We start from the raw sequence: 19006 nt of genomic DNA, 5'->3' as shown, positions 1-19006 counted from the left end.
AAATATTTTAATTTTGTTGTAGGGTGGGGCGGGGTGTTTTGTACAGTTCTCAGTATGACTTAATACACATATTAAATTTATTTTATTTTGCATAACATTGTTGCGCATTTTCTCAGATAAGACCGCTTCTCCCGGTAAGTGCATCAGGTGTACATTCTCGTCCTCGTCCTCCTCAGTCTGCCACCTCTTCGATTGGGCACATAATGCTCTTCAATAAACCTTCTCCTATCTCTAATCTGCAGCATGTATGTAGTGATCAAGACAGGCTGAGAAATTATAGGCCCCATTACAATAACTATCAGTATTAGACCTATTGTTCACAAACAATAAATTTACGCACTAAAACAAATAAAATAAATTCAATTCACCCACAGTATGATAAGATGTTTGTTCAGATGTTCAAATCACTTTAAAATAACTCCAGATTACATCAAAACTCCTCAGAAGTTGAAGAAGCCTTTTTTATGAAAACTCCTCTGATTTACAACATGACGTCCATACCGCTGGGTTTAGTTCAGGTGAGAGGAACTTTTTCTCAGCACTTGTTTCGACGAGTGATATTTTCGGCGATATGTGGGCGAAGTGCCAAAAGTAATGTTCGGTGATATTATGGGCTTTAGTTTCCATTTTTCTGATGTTTATGAGCGGGTGGTATTATTAATTCTCGCGTTAACTAAATGCCGAAAGTAACGCTGGGTGATAAGTAAGTGATAAATGGGCATTAGTTTCCAGTTTTTGCGAAATGTGCGATATTTGGGCAGTATACCACATCTCAGCGTTAAAATGGTCGTTAAGTGGGCGGTAGCGATGCAAAACTAATGGAAAGTCTAACCCTATGTCTTGTGGGCAGATTTAGGAAACTCATCCATCGAGTCTGGGTGTCCAGGACATGTGAACAGCAGCCAATTTGGAGGCTTACTTGTACCACACATGACTAATCTTGGATGTCACATCTCAAACTATTTTTGAATATTACCATACATGCACCATTTTCTTCCCACTTACAAGCCAGATGAAACATAAGCATATTCTTCATGACCACTCTGTGTCCTTCTCGACTTATTCTTCTCCTGTATTATGAACATACGAACAATGACAGACAGGTAAAGACCCTGTGGTCCATCCAGCATGTCCCACACAATTGTGATACTTTCCACGCCACCCAAAACCATGTGATCTCCTGGGAGAGGTGAACAAAATCGGTAAAACCCCAGGCCAATTAGGTGGACAAAATCTGGGAAATGCCTCTCCAATCCATCTAAGCGATTGAACTGAGTCCAAGAAATCACTCGAGCCCTGAATTCCCTGCAGTGTCTTTTGTAAGAGGTGATCTCCGCCCCAACCTGAAACAGGTCCAGCTCTTGCTTCAAAGAATTCAGCGAGTCCGCGTCCACCACACGAGACGGCAGCCTTTCCCAGAAGTCCACTATTGTCTGGGAAAAGAACCACCTCCTGATATCTAACTGAGATCTGGCCTTATACAACTTTAAAGTGTGACCCGCTAATCTATTCCCTTCATTATTTTATAAACCACAATCAGATCACCCTTAAGTCTACGCTTCTCTAAAGTGTAGAGTCCCAGCTCTTTTAGCCTACTTTGATAACTCAGATGGTTTATATTGGGAATGTCCATGAGATCCACTTCCTGCTCCCTCAACCCTATTCCCACTAAACTGCTGACCAGCCAACTTCCCTTCCTAGCCCCCATGTTAGCTGACATTGTTAATGGTTTCCTCTCCTCAGCTACCGTGTCTCTCTAATTCAAATCTGCCATAATCACTCCTCTCCTAAAAAAAAACCCTTGACCCCTCCATCCTTGGAAACTACCACCCCATTTCCAAACCCCATTCCTCTCCAAAGTCCTTGAATGTATTGTCGCCTCCCAAATCGATACTCATTTTTCCCGCAACTCCGTTTGAAACCCTCCAATCAGGTTTCCGCCCCTGCCACAGTACCAAAACGGTGCTTATCAAAGTCACAAATAAAATCCTATGTGACTGTGACCATCATAAACAATCCCTCCTTGTCCTTCTCGACCTGTCTGCAACCTTTGACATGATTGACCACACCATCCTCCTCCAACATCTCTCCACCGTCGTTCAGCTGGGTGGGACTGCACTCGGCTGGTTCCATTCTTGTCTATCTAATCGTAGCCACAGAATCGCCTGTAATGGTTTCTCTTCCCGTACCCACATCGTTACCTCTGGAGTCCCCAAAGGATCTATCCTTGGCCCCCTCCTATTTCTCATCTACATGTTGCCCCTTGGCGACATCATCCGAAAACACAGCGCCAGTTTCCACATGTACGCTGACGCCACCCAGCTCTACCTCTCCACCACCACTTCTCTCGACTCCCCACTGTCTCTAAATTGTCAGACTGCTTGTCTGACATCCAGTACTGGATGAGCAGAAATTTCCTCCAACTAAATATTGGGAAGACCAAAGTCTTTGGTAGGCAGAAACTTTAAAAAGTATTTGGATGTGCACTTGAAGTGCAGTAATCTGCAGGGTTGCAGACCTAGAGCTGGAAAGTGGGATTAGGCTGGATAGCCTCTTGTTGGCTGGCGCGGACACAATGGGCCGAAATGGCCTCCTTCCATGCTGTAAACTTCTATGACTGCTCAACAAGAAATTCAACACCACCTCCAGTGCACCAGTGCAGCCTTCGACCGCCTGAGGAAAAGAGTGTTTGAAGACCAGACCTTCAAAACTGCCACTAAGCTCATGATCTACAGGGCTGTAGTAATACCCACCCTCCTGTATGGCTCAGAGACATGGACCATGTACAGCAGACAAAGTCACTGGAGAAATATCACCAACGATGTTTCTACAAGATCCTACAAATCTCCTGGGAGGACAGACGCACCAACATCAGCATCCTCGGCCAGGCCAATATCCCCAGCATTGAAGCACTGACCACACTTGATCAGCTCCGCTGGACAGGCCACATTGTTTGCAGGGCTGACAAACGACTCCCAAAGCAAGCGCTCTACTCGGAACTCCTTCACTGCAAACGAGCCAATGGTGGGAAGAGGAAATGTTACAAGGACACCCTCAAAGCCTCCCTGATAAAGTGCAACATCCCCACTGACACCTGGGAGTCCCTGGCCAAAGACCGCCCTAAGTGGAGGAAGCACATCCGGGAGGGTGCTGAGCACCTCGAGTCTCATCGCCGAGAGCATGCAGAAATCAAGCGCAGGCAGCGGAAAGAGCATGCGGCAAACCAGTCCCACCCACCCCTTCCCTACTCTCTGTCCCACTTGTGACAGAGTCTGTGGCTCTCATATTGGACTAAACAGCCACTTAAGAACTCATTTCAAGAGTGGAAGCAAGTCTTCTTCGATTCTGAGCACTGCCTTTGATGATGAAACTTCTATGATTCTATGATTCACACTAGCCCAAGATTTGGTTAGTTTTGCAAACCTAACCCCTTCCCGATTTGTATTTATTTTACGCACCTACTCCTATAATATACTCGTGATTGTTGGATTCCAAATTAAATCAAACACTATACTAACCATGGTTACCAGTTAGTGATGTTTGTTTGCCCAAATGAGACTTGAAGTGCCCTCCCTGACCAGCATTCCCCTCCACCAACGAGGCAACTTACTCACTTGGTATATGCTGGTTTTTTTTTGCATTAACCTTTGTCAGCAGTCCTCACATTTTCTCAACTCACTCTCCTGAATCAAATGGAACATTTCACATCACATACAGAAATGCAAGAACAAAACAGACCAAAAAAGTCCTGATAGGGTTTCGTTGCACTTGGAACTTTTAATCGGACTTCATCACTGTGTGCAATTTTTTTTAATGGTGTTTGTTTGAAGGGTGCATCGTGACTGCTGAGTCACGCCAAGTGCGGTAAGTATGTGAGTCAGGAATGGGGGGCAGATTTTACCATCAGCGCTGGAGTCACACACACTCCCAACATTAGCCCGGGCTCTGCGCGCCACGCTGCCTCCAGTAGCCAATCACGCCTGCCACCAGCCGCTGATCACGCAGCTCGCGCCCTCCCATTCGCCGCCGGCCCAACACACCTTTGCGTCTGATTGGTCGGCACTCGGCAGCCCCGGGCCCCGCCCCCGCGCGCGCTCCACCTGAATGGAGCTGGGGCGGGGCTTCTGAGCTGATGTCAACAGCTGCAAAGTGGCTACAGTGTAGCGGAGCGGCGCTTTCTTTGTGTGAGTATCTGCACCTAATCCATTGCTGCAAGCCAGCCTGCGTGAGTATCCGTGTTTTTATTACATTTCGTTTTGTGAGCAGTGTGCAAAATAAAGCGTCTCTTCTCCCCCCTCTTAATCCCATTCAATTGATCCATTTTGCGATTGTACGTGAATTGAGGTTAATACATCATTCTGTACTTTTTAAAGAAACGCCTATATTTCTTATTAAAATCTTTACATTTTCTTCCCCCCGCGAATGAACAATATTAATTTAAATAAATGCTATTAATTCCATCATATTGTGTTACTCGCTCTGCAAAATCTTTTATATTCTGCATGCATTTAGTGAATCAATGTGAATATTTCATTCGAAGGGAACTGGTTGTCAGTAATTGTTTCTTTACTCCTCTGTGAACGGAAGTATCCCTTTTGTTGGTTATATATTACTGTGTGATTTAATCCTTCATTCTCCCCCACCCAATCTCAATGGTGACAAACTGTGGATTGTTTTGGGGGGGTGTAATGCTAGCCAGTGCCGTGCCAGGTTTGAACACCATTGCACTGCAAGTCGATAGATGGAAGTTTAGTTGTGTTGTATTTTACACCTTCCTATCCCGGGTTTTCTCAGCGAACCCTTTGCACGGGTGCGGAGTGAGGCTGCTGCCGTTGAATGTGTGTGTCGGGGGGAGGGGAGTGAGGGAAGGAGGCTGTGTGTTGAAGCTTGTTTGGAAGTGGGTGAAAGGTTGCTGCGGTGACTGGTTCAAGTTCGTGCGGCGGCTCAGCATGCAGTGTTCACATGGGGAGAGCCTGCACCAATCGTGCCGCTCCCGCTTGTGCTGCAACAGTCCAAGGCTGTGGGCTGGGCTGAGCCGACCGAGGCAGAGCAGAAGCTGGGTTAATGAGTGCATACATTGGACCGTCTTCCTTGGCACTGACATCTGCATTTTTTATATATCTAGGAACCTAAATATATCTCAGATCTATGTTAGTGTCTTAGGCCTGAACTAAAAGCAAAATCACCCTGACTTTATGTGGAGACACTGTAAATAATGCTTATTTAAGGACTCCCAGTAGCCTGTGAAAGTAGAACAGAAATAGATGCTTGTAATGTGAAGCAGGCAATGATCAGCCAAGTGTGAGTGTGACAGCTTCTGGACCAGTTATTTTGTAAGTGTGTTGGAAAGGTACATGAATTTTGGATTGCAAGACACTAAGTATAAAGGCAAAAAAATTAAAGCACCCATCAATATGTTATTTGATATAGGAGAGGGAATTTGATGCTTTTAAACTTTACATATTTAGCAATAAATATTTAATGACCATTATTATTATCCTCTGTCACTGTGGCCATAGTGGGTTATCCCTCCCTGCTTTCATTGACCTCTACACAGTTGGCCACGCTCCATGGAACTGCTACTGCATGGTACTACTAGGGACTTGAGCACAAAAAATCTCGGCTAACAGTCCAGTGCAGTACTGAGGGAGTGCTGCACTGTCGGAGGCGCAGTCTTTCGGATGAGACTTTAAACCGAGGTCCCGTCTGCTCTCTCAAGTGGATGCAAACGATCCCATGGCACTATTTTGAAGAAGAGCAGGGGAGTTATTATCGGTGTCCTGGTCAATATTTATCCCTCAATCAACATAACAAAAAAAAATTATCTGGTCATTATCACGTCGCTGTTTGTGGCAGCTTGCTGTGTGCAAATTGGCTGCTGCGTTTCCCAAAATACAATAGTGACTACACTCCAAAAACTATTTGGAAAAAAATATTCAGTCAGGCAGAGTCAGCATGGATTTATGAAGGGGAAGTCATGTTTAACAAATTTGCTGGAATTCTTTGAGGATGTAACGAACAGGGTGGATAAAGGGGAACCAGTGGATGTGGTGTATTTGGACTTCCAGAAGGCATTTGACAAGATGCCACATAAAAGGTTACTGCACAAAATAAAAGTTCACTGGGTTGGGGGTAATATATTAGCATCATCATCAGAGGCAGTCCTTTGGAATCGAGGAAGACTTGCTTTCACTCCTGAAGGGAGTTCTTTGGTGGCTGAACAGTCAAATTCGAGAACCACAGACTCTGTCACAGGTGGGATAGTCGGTGAGGGAAGGGGTGGGTGGAGCTGGTTTGCCACACGCTCTTTCCGCTGCCTGCGCTTGATTTCTGCATGCTCTCAGCATTGAGACTCGAGGTGCTCAGCGCCCTCTTGGATGCACTTCCTCCACTTAGGGCGGTCTTGGGCCAGGGACTCCCAGGTGCCAGTGAGGATGTCGCACTTTATCAGGGAGGCTTTGAGGGTGTCCTTGTAGCATTTCCGCTGCCCACCTTTGGCTCGTTTGCTGTGAAGAAGCTCTGAATAGAGCACTTGATTTGGGAGTCTCGTGTCTGGCATGCGAACTATGTGGCCTGCCCAGCGGAGCTGATCAAGTGTGGTCAGTGCTTGAATGCTGGGGATGTTAGCCTGGATGAGGACGCTGATGTTGGTGCGCCTGTCCTTGCAGGGGATTTGTGGGATCTTGCAGAGACATCGTTGGTGATATTTCTCCAGCATCTCTAGCATGGATAGAGGATTGGCTAACTAACAGAAAATAGAGAGTCGGGATAAATGGTTCCTTCTTGGGTTGGCAATCAGTATCTAGTGGGGTGCTGCAGGGATCATTGCTGGGACCCCAGCTATTTACAATCTATATTAACGACTTGGAAGAAGGGACCGAGTGTAACATAGCCAAGTTTGTTGACGATACAAAGATGGGAGGAAAAGCAATGTGTGAGGAGGACACAAAAAACTTGCAAAAGGACATAGACAGGCTAAGTGAGTGGGTAAAAATTTGGCAGATGGAGTATAATGTTGGAAAGTGTGAGGTTATGCACTTTGGCAATAAAGAAATCAAAGAGCAAGTTATTATTTAAACGGAGAAAAATGGCAAAGTGCTGCAGTACAGCGGGACCTGGTGCATGAAACATAAAAGGATAGTATGCAGGTACAGCAAGTGATCAGGAAGGCCAATGGAATCTTGGCCTTTATCGCAAAGGGGATGGAGTTTAAAAGAAGTCACACCTGGAATACTGTGTACAGTTTTGGTTTCCATATTTAAGAAAGGATATACTTGCTTTGGAGGCAGTTCAGAGAAGGTTCACTAGGTTGATTCGGGGATGAGGGGGTTGACTTATGAGGAAAGGTTGAGTAGGTTGGGCGTCTACTCATTGGAATTCAGAAGAATGAGAGGTGATCTTATCGAAACGTATAGGATTATGAGGGGGCTTGACAAGGTGGATGCCGAGAGGATGTTTCCAGTGATGGGGGAGACTAGAACTAGGGGGCATAATCTTAGAATAAGGGGCCTCCCATTTAAAACTGAGATGAGGAGGAATTTCTTCTCTCAGAGGGCTGTAAATCTGTGGAATTCGCTGCCTCAGAGAGCTGTGGAAGCAGGGTCATTGAATAAATAGATAGACAGTTTCTTAACCGATAAGAGGTTATGAGGAGCGGGTAGGGAAGTGGACCTGAGTCCATGATCAGATCAGCCATGATCGTATTGAATGGCGGAGCAGGCTCGAGGGGCCGTATGACCTACTCCTGCTCCTATTTCTTATGTTCTTATGTACTTCATTGGCTGTAAAGCGTTTTGAGATGTCTGGTGGTCGTGAAAGGTGCTATATAAATCCAAGTCTTTCTTTCTTTACTGCCTATCTGAATGCAGACACTCTATTTCTAGCAATGGCTTCTGTACTCACCCCTGCACTATCACCGCTGGAGTCCCCCGAGTATCCATCCTTGGCCCTTTCTTCCTTCATCTCTGTGCTGCCCCACTGACCTCATCCACAGATACAGGTACAGTTTTTATATATATCCCGATGACACTCTACCTCTCTGTCACTTATCTCAACCCTCTCACCACCTCTGTGCTGTCAGCATGCCTGTCTGATATTAGCTCATGTATGAGTCACAGTTTCCTGCAGCTAGATATAGGGAAGACTGAAGTCATTGTTTTTAGCCCCTGTCACAAACTCGGCTCCATTGTCATTGACTCAATCTCCCTCCCCGGCCTTTCACTCAGGCTCAGACAGAGCATGGAAAACCTTGATATCATGTTCAACCTAGAGCTGAACTTCAAATGCGACTTGATGGCCCAGAAATCCTGGTTTCTCCTTCCCGCGGGCATTTGACTAGATTTTAGAAAAAAGATGCCCACCTACCTGAAGTTGCAGTGCCCACGCGAGATCCCAGTCCGGAGGCCTCTCCTGACTGCGTGTTGCAGCGTGTGCACGTCGGGATGTGTGCGGGCCTGGATCTGGAGTCACATAGCTCTGGGCAGCCAATCAGGTGCAGTATATTCTCATTCATAGTAATAGGAGTTTCATAAGTCTGAAACTCCTATTACTATGAATGAGAAACACCCCAAAAAATTAATAAAAGATAGAAAAAATGCACATGTTTTTATTTATTTAAATTAGTTATTTATGTATTTAAAAAAAATATATATATTCCCGATTTTTTAAAAAGTTTTTTTAAATTATGCTTTAAAATAAACTTACTGTAGTGGGTAGGGTTTTTAACAATAAAATGTGTTTTTATAACTTTATTTTAAAATGTTTTTGTGTATTTTAGAACTCTTGTTTCTGTAAAAGTAGGCTATGCGCCTGCTTTCATCAGGCGCAAGAGTTTAGAGGACATTTGCTGGGCAAGATAAGCATAAATCCCGCAATCTTGCCCTTGCAAATGTCCTCGCTCCCAATCTGCGGATGATCTGTCAAGCCAGAAACTTGACGGATCGGAAAAGCCGGTTTTCAGCGCACATGCATTTCGTGCTGAAAACGGGCTTTTCCGATGCCTTCCCAGGTCCGTAGACACTTTGTACAGGTCCGGGAGGCTGCGATTTCTGCCCCATTATATTCATCACTTAGATACCTGCTGAAACCCATATCTATGCTTTTGTTAATCTCTAGACTTATTTTCCCAAATATGCTCCTTGCTGGCCCATAAACTCCCAACTGATCAAAAACTCAGCTGCCCTTATCCTGTCTTGTACTACGTCTGTCCTGCCCTCAATCTACGTTGGCTCCCAGTTTTCCAACATAGTAAATTAAAAATCCTTCTTCTCGTTTTCAGCTCCCTTGCCCCACCCTATCTCTGCAACCTTCCACAGCATTATATCCTCTCGTGTTCTTCGGTCCTCCACGGCACAACATGCATTCTCCTTATTTATTCCCATTTATTTTTTCTTCTTCCACCACCCTATGTAAAGCATGTTGGGGTGTTTTCTATGTTAATATTGTGAGAGAAATGCAAGTAGTTGTTAAAAAGCAAGGTAATATGTGGTTAACTAAACATGGTTTTGGCACCTGTATAGAATTCAGGTTGGGTTACAGGACAACATTGAGTAGCATCAGACAACTGTATCTTTGTAATAAAATAAAAATAAACAAGCTTTTTGAAGGGTTCAGAATGAAAACTGAATAAGCATACCATATATTCTTTCATCTAATTTGTGTAGTTGCTGTAAGAATTATTGCTAATGTGCATGCTTCCAGCATAAGCAGCTGAATGTTTCTGGTTTGAAAAATTTCAGACGACAAACTTTTTCATTTGAATTTTTTCTTTGCTTAATTTTGGGGCCAAGTGTAACTGTCCCGATAGTACTTCCCTCTCCTGCTTATGCAGCTAAATATTTGTGAACTGTTGGTTAATATCCCAGTAACATGAAGATCTGACCACACTTGTAGTTGCACAAGTTGCGGGTTCCCTCCCACCTTTCAACCTTACTGCGCTTTCTTATCTCAATTGTGTGATTGTGGCATAATGACAGCTGGGTGTCTCCCCATAGATTGCAGGTTGGCCGGCAGGGGCGGAAGGGATTTGATTGTCATTATTAAACTGCTCTCATCATGGATCTTAATTGGTAGAGGCCTGAGAGCAGATCAGCATGTTCTTGGATGTTATTGCTGTGGGGTGAATAGGGAAGAGATAGAGAGGAAAAGGGGAACAACGAGACATAATCATAAATACAAAAGGATTTTGTTCAAGCATGTGTATTTATTTTAAAACGTATCCTCTCTCCAAGCTTAAGATTCAAGGGATTTTACCAACATCAGACTATTGGTTATTTTTTGGATTGGACTTGCCTCCTGCATGTGCCTCCAAAAAATTAAACCAGTGACTTCCTGCCACAGAGATCTTGCCTTTTTTTAACAAAAATAATGCCATAAGAACAATCTCATAGGTCAGAAACACAAAAACATCATTCAAGAGCTGGACCTATTTTTCCTCCATGTGCAAGCAAGGAGGGAGCCACCCCAGAAGTGTGGCAGTTGTACAGAGCCAAGTGGTGCACTGACGGGGGCATTTCTAAGAGCTGTGGTTTGTGAATTTGGGATAGTCGAGCTCTGTTTTGGCACACCATAATTTATGCACTGAGCTCTGCTCACTGGCTTCCAACTGATAGGGAGGTTTCTAACTTTAGAAAAGGGATGGCAATCCCATCATTGAAATGTAGAGACAGAACCATGGGTGACTTGAGTTCTATTTTAAAGTTGTGCATTTAGCTTTGCTGCGGCGTGTATCAACTTCAAAATTAACTCATTGATCTATTTCTAGCAAAATAGTTCATTTTTAAGATTATGTATTTGAATTTGAATTAAAATAGGACAGTGGAGCTTTAAGTAACTTGTATGTCAGCAGATGTATTGGTTTGTACTCCGCAATTCATTTTAATTTATAATTAGAACAAATACAACATTCAGTTGCTTATCCTGGAAGTCGGGCACTTTTTTACCAATGTTTTGTAACATGTCAATAATATATTTTAAAATCTCGCATCTGCATGCATTTCCTATTGTTACTACTTGTCACATTTTTGTGTCAACTTTTTACCATTCTGAATTCCTATGTCCACATTTAGAATCCAAACTGCCTATATAAACCTTGTCACCCTGTAATTATATCCTTCCCCTGGTGGTGACGCTGCACAAAACTGCAGAGAAACTGCTATGCTTACCAAGTTGCCATAAGCTTTGCTACTTAACTATAAATAATGTATAATCAAAGTATGATTTAAACATTACAGTGTGTGATCTTAAAATGGGGGCTGGATAACATTTGCATGCCTCGATCCAGTTATTTCTCGCTACCTAAGGCCGCCTCACCTGGAAGCCATGGAAGAGCAAATCATTTTATCTTATAAAATAAGTATGGCTACTTGGAGTTTGGTTATATGTAATAGTGCAAACATTTTCTATGTTGATCATGCCACTTAAGTTATGAAAAATACACAACAGTGGAATTGTAAAATACCTGGGTTGTATCTGGAGATTATCTTCAGGGTGAAGTATTAGTGGTTAGAGCTTTGATACTGCTCCTGATAGTGTTGGAAGCAATTTGAACTAAGAGTATCACACAAGAAGAACATGATGTATTAATAAAATTAATTGACAAATGCTACATTTCCTATAGCATGGTCATATAAATACAGCAACATTTAGACAACAACAGAGGAGAAATAGACACTAAGCAATAGTAGAAGTTAAGAGATGGCCAAAAGCATGGTTGAATAAATAATTCTTGAAGAGGATTTTAAAGGTAAAGAGAGAAGTAGCAAAGGCAACGGTTATGAATGTTTTGTAGAGGAGAAGAACAACGCCTTTGCAAAGGGAGCTATTCAAATTTCAGTGAGCATTGGGACAAGGAATGGTAATTGGGTGGGACAGGGTGGAGGCAGCAGGAAGCAGGAAGTGTGTTGAGAGCTGGAGGGCTAGACTGAGAGAAAAGCTGCAGTGATTAAGATGTTCTGACGGGGTGAAGGAGGGAGACTAACTAAGGTTAGTACTGCATTAACACTTGACGTGTCAGCAAAATCTTGACATTAATTGTGTGATTTATTTGCATTACTGGAGTAAAACATTACTCTGGGGGGAGGAAGGAAGTCGTCTGATCTACTAATCTGCATCCACAACTAACCAGTGTTTCTGTGTTTTTCTCTCAATAGGAGGAAATGATGGAGACAGACTTCAAAATGTGCTGGGACAATGAATGCTCCTGGAGCAGCGGGACAGAACAAGGTGACATTGAGGCGGTGGAAGCACTCATGTCAATGAGCTGCAGCTGGAAATCAGACACCAAAAGTTACATGGAGCTGAGACCACTGACACCAGCATCTGATGTATCTGAGGAATCTGAAGATAGTTTGCTGCCCAGTTCTAAAGATTTCCACACATTGCCTCTGTTTGTAAGTGTCTATCAATGGTGTTTATACTGTTAAGGATTAAACAATGTATCCAATTTATAGCTAAAGGCACTGAAGAATGGGCTTCTTCAGTGGCTCACTGGGTAATTGCAGTACATGATGTACTGAGCCATCAAACCAGAGAGGATCTCGGTTTGATCCCCAGCGTTTTAACTGATCTCGGCCAGGACTGGCATAGAGTGGTGATAAAATTGACCTCCTTGTCCCAATGCGAGGGTAATGGGAAATCAACCAATATGGGGTACTGTGGCATAGTGGTTATGTTACTGAACTAGTAATCCAGAGGCCTGGACTAAAAATCCAGTGTTGGATATGAGTTCAAATCCGACCACGGCAGCTGGGGAATTTAAATTCGGTTAATTAAATAAATCTGCAAATTTAAAGCTAGTATCAGTAATAGTGACCATGTCGTAAAAACCTCATTGGTTTACTAATGTCCTTTAGGGAAGGAAATCTGCCCTCCTTACCCAGTCTGGCCTGTATGTGACTCCAGACCCACAACTACCCTCTGAAATGGCCTTGCAAGCCACTCTGATGTACCAAAAAGTGTACAGCACTATAGAAGTACCTTCACCACATGGACTGTAAAGGTGGCTCACCTCTACCTTCTCAAGGACAATTAGGGATGGGCAATAAATGCTGGCCCATTTTTTTAAAAATGCATTGAGCTCTGCTGCAAGTGGGTACCTCAGGATCAGGCTTGCCCGTGATGTCCACATGGTTAAGTAGAACCATTTTGGCTCATACGTTAGGATTGGTCACTGGCTGAGGTATCAGAAGGCTGCTTGCTTCGGACCCCAGCATCAGTCAGCAAGCTCAGAAGAGGAAAAGGAGAGAAAAGGCAAGATTCTGCAGGGTTATAGCAAACAAAGTAAGATAGATTTGCATTCTTAAAGCACCTTTTACATCTTCAGTAAGTTCCAAAGTGCTTCACAGCCAATGAATTGCTCAAAGGTACAGTCAATGTTGCAGTGTAGGGAAACACAGAAATATTGTCTTACAAATAGCAATGAGATGAATAACCAGTTAATATTTGTTTGTGATGTTGGTTGAGGGAAACGTATTGGGCAGGACACCAGGACAAGTCCATTGCTCTTCCTTGAATAGTAGCATGGATCTTTTATCAGAGCAGATAGACGGTGCGTCGGTTTAATATCGCATCTGAAAGATGGTAATACTGACAATGCAGAACTCCTTCAGTACTGCACTGAAATCTCTTGCTCTTTTTTTTAAATGAAAAACTTCTATGAATGATAAGATGTACAATGTGTTTGAGGGCATAAGTAGATTCTAACTCTTTCTTTTTCTGTTTCCAGTGTCTAACCCCACCGTATAGTCCTCCTAACTTTGAGGCATCTCAAATGGTTCATCCTATAATGCCGGTCCCTTCCACTGTATTAACTAAAGTGGAGCCTCCTTTATCCAGACCTAGCAGGGTCGTTGAAGCATCATTTCCAGTGTCCACAGATGTAAAATTCATCCAGAGTGCAAAACCAGCAGAGGTAGCTACAAGACAACGATCACAAGCCACAAGTGTGATTCGTCACACTGCAGACGTGTTATCATGTACAAATGGCTCTTGCCCAGTTAGGACGCCCCAGGCCTCTGCTGATCAGAAATCAATACACATGACAAACCCAGCAGGTGAAACTGAAGAGAAAATGTTAGAAAGTAATGGCACTAAAATGAAAAACTGTGTATCACATGAACTAATTTCTTCAATCAAACCAGTAAATGAAGGCAATAAAGGACCAATGGCATATTTAGCACCAACTGTGAATTCCATGTCATTCTTGGGACAAGTTCTTATTTCAAGTTCCCAGCCTCCTGTCATCACTCGGCATCGGCAAGCTTCAATGTTGGTGTCGTCTCCAGTCTCTTCTGGTGTGCCACTAATGCCCATCATCTGCCAAGTGCTACCAGTCACTACGAGCAGCCCTGTCATGACTGCTGTAATCCCCAACACTCCTTCTGGGAAGCAGCCCACCGTGAGCCCACCTGTTGTATTCATGGGAACTCCAGTTTCAAAAGGTGCCTTGATGTTTGTTGTGCCACAGCCCACAGTCAAGCATACAAGACCGCTGGTCACAAGCCTAAATGGCACCAGACTTTCTCCTATTGCTCCTGCCCCAGGCTTTCTGCCACCTGTTCAGAAAATTGTTGCCCAGGTTGATGTATCTCGACACCGCAGTCACGTCTGTGATCACCCAGGCTGTGGGAAAACTTACTTCAAAAGTTCTCATCTGAAAGCCCACATGAGGACTCACACAGGTACAGTATTTGCCCTTTTGGGTTTCTCATAGTTTTCCATCAAGTTTTTTTCCCCCTGAAGGCTAAATTGAGGGTGGCCGAGTGAGATGTTTCCTAGGTTCTGCTAATACCAGTTTGGGCACTGGGAGTTGCATAAGGGCATGCAGCTAACTGTCACCCCTGCCTCAGCTCATCCACCACTGAAGCCCTCATCCATGCCTTTGTTACCTCTAGACTTGACTATTTTAATGCATACCTGGCTGGCCTCCCACATTCTACCCTACGTAAACTAGAGGTGATCCAAAACTCGACTGTCCGTGTCCTAACTCGCACCAAGTCCCGCTCACCCATCACCCCTGTGCTTGCTGACCTACATTGGCTTCAGGTTAAGCAACGCCTCGATTTCAAAATTCTCATCCTTGTTTACAAATCCCTCCATGGCCTCGCCCTTCCCTATTTCTGTTACCTCCTTCAGCCACACAATCCCCTGTGATGTCTGTGCTCCTCTAATTCTGCCTTCCTGAGCATCCCTCCTTAAAACCTACCTCTGACCAAGCTTTTGGTCACCTGCCCTAATTTCTACTTATGTGGCTCGGTGTCATTTGTACCGCATGATACTCCTGTGAAGCGCCTTGGGACATTTCACTATGTTAAAGATGCTATATAAATACAAGTTGTTGTTATTGATTTGCTCTGCATTGCACTAGGGAAGCACCATGCATGCGTCTGCTTCATGCCTTCTCTGTTGGGTGGGGAGGGGGGCGGTGTCCCTTTGCACTTTTTTCAAGCCTTGGCCTGCTAGATACACTGTGTACTCAATTAGCTTTTTAGTAGGAACAAAGAACGTGACATGACATTTTTTTAAACCAACTAATTCTTCCTGTAATCCTGAGAAAGATGATAATTATAGATTGCCAAAACTAGATTTAAATAAGATAATACACATTCTGATTAAAAGTTATATTTTTACGGGGGAAATGGACATATTTTGAGTTTAGAAGAATGAGAGGTGATCTCATTGAAACATACAAAATTCTTATAGGGCTTGACAGGGTAGATACAGGGAGGATAGAACCAGGGGTCATAGTCTCAGGATAAGGGGTTGGCCATTTAGGACTGAGATGAGGAGAAATTTCTTCACTCAGAGGGTGGTGAATGTTTGGAATTCTCTACCCCAGAGGGAGGTGGAGGCTAAGTCGTTGAGTATATTCAAAACAGAGATCGATAGATTTTTGAATATTAAGGGAATCAAGGGATGGGGGACAGTGTAGGCAAGTGGAGTTGAAGTAGAAGATCAACCATGATATTATTGAATGGTGGAGCAGGCTCAAGGGGCCAAATGGCCTACACCTGCTCCTAATACTTATGTTCTTAGAATGGAGCCAAGTATCTTGGATGTACTTTTAAATATATTTTCAATTGACTAACATGAATCGTGTACAATTTGTGTTTCTTTTCAAAAATGTAATGATGAATTTATTGCCGTGTGTCCCATTACAGGTGAGAAACCCTTCAGCTGCAATTGGGAAGCTTGTGATAGGAAGTTTGCACGTTCCGATGAGCTATCCCGGCATCGCAGGACCCACACGGGCGAAAAGAAGTTTGCATGCCCGATGTGCGAGCGGCGGTTCATGCGGAGCGATCACCTGACCAAGCATGCTCGCCGACACCTGTCTGCGAAGAAGGTTGCAAGCTGGCAGATGGAAGTGAGCAAGCTGAATGACATCGTCCCTCCAGTGACTGCTCCCTAATCCATGCCGCCTCAGCCGTCCCATTCCCACCAAACGTGCTGCAAACACTTTAATGGGAACGGTGTTCAGTTCTGCTGGATGTTGAATGATGGAACTGTTGAGGGGATACAAGAAAAGTTTTTATATATTATATGTGTATCTTGTAAATGTTCGTGCATAAATGTGAGCAGAGCATGCTGAACTGAGAGATTACTGTAATACAAGAAATTTGCATGGACAATATGTTTTGCAGTCAGGAACCTGGGACTTGCTGCACAAAAATAAACTGTACATGTTTCAGTCATGCGTTCCGGCATGCGTGAAAGCATAGCTGTGTGTTGGGAAGTATGTGAGTATGGGAAGGGTTCTCTGCTCACTGCCCTTTGTTCTTTTTCCCCTCTCTCCAACTTTGGCAGCTCTTGCTCTCCTCCCTTCTCTCCAAGCAGCTCTGTAGTTGTGAAAACAGCTTCTCTTCCTCCTCTCCTGGAGACTCACTGTCTCTGTGGTTGCAGGCAGGCAGACAGCTGCAGCAGCTCCCTCCAACAGGCCCACAGCTCTCCAAGTGGCCAAGCCACTCCCACAACAGCTCCACAACTATTTTAAAGTAACTTTCAATCAAGTGCCCCTTTTTTTAAATAAGGGCACCAAAAACCACAAATTAACAATGAAGCATTAAATTTACAGCTCTACAACTATTTTTAGTAGAACATTAATACGTGCCCCCTTATTAAAGGGGCACTAAACCGACAAAATAAAAATTTGGTTGCCTGGGGTGCTCACTGCCCTTTAGCTGGGAGAATGGGAAACAGCTGTTCCCTATCTCTTCCCACGTGCTTGACTGCGGAGGCAGTGAGCTGCTGGTCAGCTCGCCAGGCACCAGGCTTGTTTGAGATGTCAGTGAGCAGAGCACAGCAGTGGACAGTAGGAGCAGCCGGTTACTGCATCAGCATAGTAACTCTCTGCAGTCAGAGGGGACAAGCACAGTATCAGCATCGCACGCACATTGCTGGTCACAATTCGGGTTGGCCGCCGGAGAAAGTGACGGGGGAACCGCTGTGGAGCATCCAGGACTCTGGCAGAAAGAGGCAGAGACCGGCAAGAATGAACACTCTGATATCATCCAGTTACCTTTGCCACTGGCGTTGGGGACACTTTAGAAATTCATCATGGGCAGGATGGCATCAGCCGGCTGTTCCACGCCCGACCCGACATTCAGGAGCTGAACATTTTGAGATAACACCCGAGACGCCTTTCTACCCCCGTGTCTCTGCTTTGGGAAACTACGGCCACAGGGCATAAAGACTGCTCAGCCAATATTTGCATAAAACTTACGAGGCCGAATACTGTAAAACAAGTTATTTTTGTGATTACATTTTTATGGGACTGCTCAATTTGCAAATATAGTAAGTTAGGTTTTTCATGAATTTTGCAGTCCCCTGTCTCTTGGAGCAAAGGTAGAACTTTGCCTCAGATACTGGGATATGACTAGTGTTACACTTTAACTTTATCACATTTCAAAGTTTTGTAACTATTTGTGGTGCCATTTATTTATTTCATACTGTCATTACAAACTGTTGTTTAAAACCCTACTTTGTTACAGAATGTGTTGCTTGTCTTCTGGGTGTGCAGCACATTGTCTCCTCCATTAGCAATGCGTCCTTCTTTGTCATAGGCAGTTTGCAAACTCATGTAGACGTCTGTATGAATCGGCATTTTCCTGTATTCCACATTACGGGGTTTAGTTCCATATCTTATCTCTTAGTTTACTGTGGCAGTATTTTGAATAGAATGTCCCTTCCGCGAGGACATGTTTGTTACGTTAACTGTCTCATCTTTTTTATCGAGCAGGATTAAGAGTCAGAATGCGCCACACTTAATTGTTGCTTGCTTTAAGAGTATTCACTTAATGGTGCACCTTTTTATGATTTGACTACAAGAATTTTGCACAGTGTTTCTTTCATAAACTTTGTTTACATATTTGTTAAATACTCAAGACAATAAATTTTCTATTGCACATTAAGAATGTGGTTTTGTCACCTACTTACATAAGTGATTATTTTAGTTAATACAAAGGGTTGGTAGGAGTGTCACTTCTATCTACAACATACAGTGGAGTACTTGGCAGATACACGTGCAGCTGACAATGCTGGTAGTTAACTTCGGTTTCAAAAATATTTTTATTCACAATGAGAAGGTTCCTGCTTTATTCTTTGTAGCACCATTTCTTGTGTCTGATAATGTATATTAATCAAAGTTTCTTGTATGCACTCTCCATAGTTTCTCACATTTGGATCACTCTGGAACCAATCCGGCTAATATAACTAACATTTGGAAATACGCCTTTCCCCATTTTCGTTACAGTTAGTCGATCTCCTGTGACATTGCGCATGAGAAGTCAAGACCAAGTGGAGTTCTTGGGCCGAGCAGGGTTGGAGTTATTGATTGTGAAGGAGGCAGATGGAAGGGGGAGATGAGGAAGAAGATGTGTGTCAAAGGGTGTTTTTTACCGTTCTAAAGGAATGGGGACATTCATTGCACAGGACCAGATACGCAGCTCAGTGGAGGGGGCAGGGGTTGATCGTGGTGGTCAGGGGAGGGGGAGGACTGCTATGCCAAAGA

General features: G+C 43.8%; 1 protein-coding gene across 3 annotated transcripts; it reads left to right on the top strand.

Moving 5' to 3' along the window:
* The first annotated feature begins 4127 nt into the window (after positions 1-4127).
* LOC139250854 (Krueppel-like factor 10) lies at positions 4128-18410 on the top strand. 3 transcript variants are annotated; one of them, XM_070873147.1, is made up of 5 exons: positions 4193-4225; positions 7884-7999; positions 12150-12389; positions 13724-14678; positions 16158-18410. In XM_070873147.1, the coding sequence occupies exons 3-5, from the start codon at positions 12156-12158 to the stop codon at positions 16406-16408; spliced, it is 1440 nt and encodes a 479-aa protein (XP_070729248.1). In that variant the 5' UTR covers positions 4193-4225; positions 7884-7999; positions 12150-12155; the 3' UTR covers positions 16409-18410. The 3 variants fall into 3 exon arrangements, with proteins under 3 accessions (XP_070729241.1, XP_070729258.1, XP_070729248.1); XM_070873140.1 differs by lacking the exon at positions 7884-7999 and having other exon boundaries at positions 4128-4225; XM_070873157.1 differs by lacking the exons at positions 4193-4225; positions 7884-7999 and adding an exon at positions 4146-4184.
* The last annotated feature ends 596 nt before the right edge of the window (positions 18411-19006 follow it).

Source organism: Pristiophorus japonicus, chromosome 1 (assembly GCF_044704955.1).
Source record: "Pristiophorus japonicus isolate sPriJap1 chromosome 1, sPriJap1.hap1, whole genome shotgun sequence".
Lineage (NCBI taxonomy): Eukaryota > Metazoa > Chordata > Chondrichthyes > Pristiophoridae > Pristiophorus > Pristiophorus japonicus.
This window is presented reverse-complemented; position numbering and strand designations above follow the sequence as displayed.

What these genes read in the sequence shown, in the direction of transcription:
- LOC139250854 (XM_070873140.1), top strand. Translation starts at nt 4,133, where the DNA reads ATGTCAACAGCTGCAAAGTGGCTACAGTGTAGCGGAGCGGCGCTTTCT. An exon ending in TCCACACATTGCCTCTGTTT is followed by an intron (nt 12,390 to 13,723) that starts GTAAGTGTCTAT and finishes TTCTGTTTCCAG; the next exon opens with TGTCTAACCCCACCGTATAG. An exon ending in CCACATGAGGACTCACACAG is followed by an intron (nt 14,679 to 16,157) that starts GTACAGTATTTG and finishes GTCCCATTACAG; the next exon opens with GTGAGAAACCCTTCAGCTGC.